At 36.2% G+C, this 6,244-nt stretch overlaps 1 protein-coding gene across 1 annotated transcript in view; it reads right to left on the bottom strand.

The window, feature by feature from the left end:
• LOC102813960 (aminopeptidase Q-like) overlaps positions 1–6,244 on the bottom strand; it is a 142,564-nt gene that overhangs the window by 55,818 nt on the left and 80,502 nt on the right. Inside the window, exons 7-12 of the mRNA XM_006870527.1 lie at positions 4,463–4,606; positions 2,926–2,991; positions 2,768–2,833; positions 2,087–2,259; positions 516–592; positions 21–160 (exon numbers count right to left, since the gene is read on the bottom strand). Coding sequence (XP_006870589.1) covers positions 21–160; positions 516–592; positions 2,087–2,259; positions 2,768–2,833; positions 2,926–2,991; positions 4,463–4,606 — 666 coding nt within the window. The remainder of the gene's footprint in view (positions 1–20; positions 161–515; positions 593–2,086; positions 2,260–2,767; positions 2,834–2,925; positions 2,992–4,462; positions 4,607–6,244) is intronic.

Below are 6,244 nucleotides of genomic sequence, written 5' to 3' on the forward strand. Positions count from 1 at the left end.
TAATATATATAAAACCTTACCTTATGATCTTTTTCAAGCTGTTGATTTAATTTCTTCCAACCCAATTTATCATAATTAACTCTATAATATCCAGTCATATTAAAATTTAAAATCACCCAATCATGGTCAGAATCTGAAACTTGCATTTCAGGGAATACTTCTGCAAAGGAATATATGAATATTTTGAAATGGCACTTTAAAAAAAAGATTTTAATACATTTTTATACTAGACAGCATTCATTCTAAACTTCCCAAAATAAATAACAGACATCAAAAGGTAAAGGAATTCTGAAATATGTATTTATGTTCCCATAGAATTATTATTATTATTTACAAATAATAGCTTCTGATTTGGCCTTTTCTTCAAAACTATATGCTAAACAAGAAGCATGTAATATTTTAGTTTAAAATTAGATAGCTTTTCTAAAGCTAAACATTTCAACATTTCATTCTTTGTCTTTATACATTTTATTTTCTGCCTTTACAAATACATATGTGAAAATGTTTTAACTTACTGCTGCTTTCATCTAGCCAGACTAAAGACTGTATAGTTCCATTTTTCATCCAAAGAATAGGGACAATCCATGTGTCACTTATTGGAACAAAAAAAATCAATTACTTTTCACACATAAAGAATACAAATTCTGATCCAATATTAAATGAGATGACAAAATAGCAGACAGCACTTGAATTCTCTGACCCTTCTCTGTGGATATGCAGGACTTTGTTTTAGGATTATTTGCTATGGTTCTTTTAATCTATCCTTACTTTTCCCTCCTGTTTTAGAGACTTCTTTCTACTTACAACTTAGAGAGCTACTTAAATTGTATTGTATCTGAAATGTTCAAGAGCTGTTTGTATTAAATTATAGCCACCTGGCCTCTCCCAAAGGTAATTCAAAGGCTACAGACAAACTTAATTCCCTCTGAGCCAAAAAAAGTGAAGAGCAATTTAAGAAGAAAAAGATTTGACAAACATTTCAAAATACTTTTCGGTCCCAATCGTTTTCCCCATCTGAGAAGTGCTGACCAGGAGTCAGTCAGGACACTCCTATTTATTGAATAGCTCCATTCTTTCACAGCGGCGGACGTGATCTGGATGAAATTGCAGACTACAGGGAACACATTAGTCATCTGAACAGACTCACTACTTGGGGTTTGGAGAATATTTCCCAATCTTGTTCAAATGCTTACAAGCCTGGTTTCTCAAAGACTTGAACAGTAGGTCTATGTTTATTTGCATAGCTAAAAAATATACCGCTTCTTAAACAATCACAGAAAAATATAATGAGAAGGAATTTTTGGATCTCCTATTTCTCTGCCTCTTGCATTTTAAAGAAAGAGTAGGCATACTGGAAATCTTTGGTGATGGTATTTGAAAATTAGTTACTCACTTATTTGATACTTCCTATAAGAATATGTAAGGATCAAAACTAATACATTGAAAATTACATAACAAGTAAAGAAAGGGTAAGGAAGAGAAAAGTGACTAATGCCAGACTGCTTTATACTTATTTAATTTATTTTTACACCAGTCTTCTGGGCTACATGTTATTACAGTCACTTTATAGAAAGGGCAAATGAAGTCCAGAGAAAGGCAAATGAAACCCAGAGAGTTTAATAGAAACTTATCAGGTTCGAATATTGGTGAAGTCAGTATTTAAACACAAGTCTAACTGAATCTAAAGGCCATAACTCTACTATAATAGGTAAGGCTGTAAATACCTCCTCACACACACACACACACACACACACACCCCTATTCCTCATATACACAGTTACCACTAATTTTCATTTCTGAAGAAGACTACCTGTGGCTCTGTGTCATTACGCCTTACCCAGAATCTCAAATAATTCATCATCTCTGTTTGAAAGACAAAGAGGAATACAAATTATCACTGGTGTGTGTGACCCTAATTTCCAGGAAGGGCACTACATAATTCCTGAATTCCTAAATATAGGTGTCTGGCCTTGCTCAGCACATTAGAGCTCTGGTCCATAGGTAGTGAATGGAGCCCTAAGTCACTCTCTCTAAGCACCCTCAGAGATCAACCCTAAGGAAGGTGTGGACAAACAAATCAACCTACTTGTGGGTTAGATGTGTCTGATTTTTAACCTTTCCAAGATAAAATGGCTCCTGTTTCATGACACCAGAGGATACATTTAAGGTGATAACTGGAAAACCGCTCTTATGTGTCCAGCTGTCCATTATAGTTTTTACTGTTGCAGGCAAAAGAATTTTACTCTGGTCATCTATAGCCTGTTTTAAGAGAACATCACAAAAGCAAATAGATTAATCATAAAAATCTCTTGAAGTGGCAATCTATTAAAATAAATTAGTTATTCTACTCCTCATTTTTATAATAATTCTCAGTGAATGAAATTCTGGGCCAAATTCAGAACTTTGTTTACTTCTATATATAAAGGGTTCCTACCTTCATTCATTCATTCAATACATATTTATGGATCGAATATGTGCAAGATTGGCAGTTTAAATCCACCAGCTGCTTCTCATAAACACTATATAGGATCACTATAAATTGGAACCGACTCGATGGCACTTAACAGCAGCAACATATGCTGAGCTTTGTTTTGGGTACTGAGAATACAGTAGTGACAATAAAAGAGACAATCCCCAACTTAAGAAAATTTCACAAACAAGACTAAATTGTTTCCTGTAGCATTGCTGTGTATGCAGATCTTCAGATCTGTGCACTTCATCATACAAAATCACTAAGCAAATATGTTTCAGAAAGTAAGACAATTACCATTTGAAAATGCCTCCAGAGATCATCCTGTTCTGCATTTGAGTAAGAAAATGTCTCCAAATATGACTAAAAATAGAAAAGTTAAGGTTAAAATAAATAACATGACAAAATAATTTATGCTTCCTGTCATCTAGATAACAACAATTCTGTAAACTCACCTTGAGTGCACCAATAAACAAATTCTCATTCAGGAAACTGGAAAGCATCCGGGCCATGGACGCTCCCTAGGACATAAGAAGCTGTCCATTATTGGGATAAAAGTCAATGTTCACGCAATGACACATTCCATCTTTTACAAGCAATTTCCTGGCTGTGCTCCTAATTGCATTTTCCACTCTAGTTCAATGTTTGCTTTACTCCAAAATACACTAATACAACAATAGAAGGTCACTAACTAATACATAATAGGTGAGTAAATGTCCAACATAAAAAGGAGTTCAGATCACTTTTGTGGCCCAATTTTCAGCCAAGCAGTAGATAGAAATATAGAGGTTGGGGGGACAACAACACTAGTTAAGTATGTTCACCTTGGAATGATCAATCATTCAAACCCAAAAGTGGAGAAGGGATTGGGAGGTGGATGGAATGGAACTCAGAATCATAGGGAGGAAGCAGGATAATTGTTGCATGGAGGGGATTGCAATCATTGAGATGAACCATGAAAGTGTATGATTTATTGAATGTAAAATTGATGATCTTGTTTGTAAACCTTCAGTCAAATCAGAAAAGGTTAAAAAAAAAAAAAAAGAATTTAGGGTACACAAAAACCTTTTTACATTGATAAATTTCCATGGCAAAGATAAATCTCAGACAAAAGGATTCATCTTAAAGTAACAAGTTGTCTAAGCTTTATATATAATGGCACATAGTATTGAGATCCTTATAAATATTTACTAGGAAAATTAATTTAGGGAGAAAGATGAGGTTTTCTGCTCCCGTAAAGATTTATAGCCTCAGAATCCCTATGCAGGGTTGCTATACCAATTCTGTGACACTTAACAGCAACAACAAGATAATTGATTTAAATACATTTTCTGAAACTCATCTACTGAATACAATTAAGGTTCTTTGTATCAAAGATTTTACTGTCCGTGTTAAATGTTATCTAGTCAGTTCTGACTCACAGCAACCCTGTATAGGGTTTTCAGGGAGTGCCTGGTGAGTTGAACTGACAATGTTTTGGTTGAAACTGACTTTGTGGTCCATTGCTTATCCTATAGTCCCATACCAGGACTTCAAAGGTCTTATAGTAGCATATTAATCTATGACTCTTTTACCCATATAAGGGGTCATGTTGGCACAATAGTTAAGCATTCAGATACTAACCCAAATGTTGGCAGTTGGAATCTACCAGTCATTTCTCTGGGGATAAAGAACTGAAGATCTCCTCCAGTAAGGACTGTTGTTGTTGTTAAGTACTGTCAAGTCAGTTCTGACTCATAGTGACCCTTTATAGGGTTTCTGAGGAGCGGCTGATGAGTTTGAACTGCCAATCTTTTGGTTCAAACCGACCCTGTGGTCCAGTGCATTAACCCACAGTACCACACCAAGACTCCAGTAAAGATAGATTAAAGCCTAGAAAATTCTATGAGGCAGTTCTACTCTGTCACTATGAACTGAAATGGCACACAACAACATAACCCATTTAATGCAACTTTTAGAAGAGTGAAGGAGAAGATATATAACTGCTTTTACCTTATTGTAAGTAAATAAGTCAAAGAGTTCATTTATTTCATTCGTTTCTGTGAAATTTTCCACTTTCAAGGACACAGCTCTTGACACCAAGGCGTGATCTTCTCTGAGGACACCATGTAAAATGTTAGAAAAAAAGACCTCGTTCTATAATAGGAAAGATTGAGTCACATTAATTTCAGTAGTATTACAGAAACACACATTTTAATGTCCCTAACAAGCTTACAGGACTTTCTGCTCCCATAAATATTTACAGCCTCGGAAACCCTGTACAGGGTCGCTATGAGTCAGAACCGACTCCACGGCACATAACAACAACAACAAACAAGCTCATCAGCTGCTCCACAGAAACCCTATACAGTGTCTCTATCAGTCGCAATCGACTCGATGGCACTTAACAACAACAACAAAAATTCTTTTGAAACTAATAGTAAAGAAGGAAGAAACAGTTATCAAGAAATGCTCTGTGAATCCCAAATGCTAAATAAGTCATTTCCTTAAATAACAAAACTCAAGTTTTCCATCTCATTCTATAGCTTTTCTTTTTAGTTTTCAAAAAAATAAAAATTTCTTGTCAATTTTAAAAGTTAATGGGTTTGAGAGAACAAACAAGATGGCGGATCAGGTGGAAGTGCAGTAAAGGAGCTCCGCCAGCAAAAACACAGAATACTCGACCAAGCAGGCTCAGGGGATGGTCCCAGAACTCTGAACCACATATAAAGGAATACTTAGAAGGTTGGAAGGCTACAGCTGGGGAATTTGTGGCAGAAGCAAGAAATCCATTGATTTCTAGTCTGGGATGCTCGGCTGCTCCAGGAGCCGCCATCTTGGGTGAGACCAAGCAGGGATAGGATTGGAGCAGCCACAGATACCTGGCAGAACCACAGAGGTAAAGGTGTGGACATTCTTTTCTTTAGGTAGCTGTTCATTGGTCCCTTGCTATCTGTGCACCTCCATTCTGGTGACTATAGGGGTGTCTGAGCTAGTGGGCACCCCAGCCCCACCCTCGGAGGGTTCTACTAAGCATGCACATAGATCTCCTCGAAATTTAAAGAACCAGTTTCCAATTAAAACCAAACGGCAATAGCCGGCCCTGAACTGTTTACAACTAGAAAAATGGCCTGAAAGGGGATGATGGAATGGAACAAGCAGACAAAAAAGGGAATAAACCAAAAGTTAAATCCTAAATTACATCAAAACGACCAACAGTGGCATCTTGAAATTTCTCAAGAAGAAGAGATAAAAGGGAAGCCCATTTCCTGATCACATCTACCTGGAGGCAATCAGAAAGCATAAAAAATACCAAAATACATACTTGTCTAAGTATTAAGGCCACAGATAACTCCTGAAAATGTCCCCAAAACAGAAGCAGATGACCATATCTGCACATGCCCAGAAACAAGTTAAAGTGACTAAGCCAAATGAGCTGGAAGTAGACCTACACTCCATACTGGAAGATGGGGAGGCTTTGGAAATGCCAGGGAAGGAATTCAGAAAAATGATAATAAAACGTATCAAAACACTATACAATGGAGTTGAGAAAAATAAGGAAGAAATCAAGAAAATGCTATAGGAACAATCAAATAGATACAGCATTGGAAACAATTCAAAACCTACAGAAAGAAGTCCAAACGATTAATAATGGAATATCAGAAATGGACAATGCACTGAAAGGGCAAAGGAGTAGAATTGAAGAGATTAGAAGCCAGAACTAGTGAGCTAGAAGATGTATCTCTCAACACTACTAAGATAGAAGAACAAATAAAAAAAAAGGATAAAAAAATC

Source organism: Chrysochloris asiatica, unplaced genomic scaffold, assembly GCF_000296735.1.
Source record: "Chrysochloris asiatica unplaced genomic scaffold, ChrAsi1.0 scaffold00143, whole genome shotgun sequence".
Taxonomy (NCBI): domain Eukaryota; kingdom Metazoa; phylum Chordata; class Mammalia; order Afrosoricida; family Chrysochloridae; genus Chrysochloris; species Chrysochloris asiatica.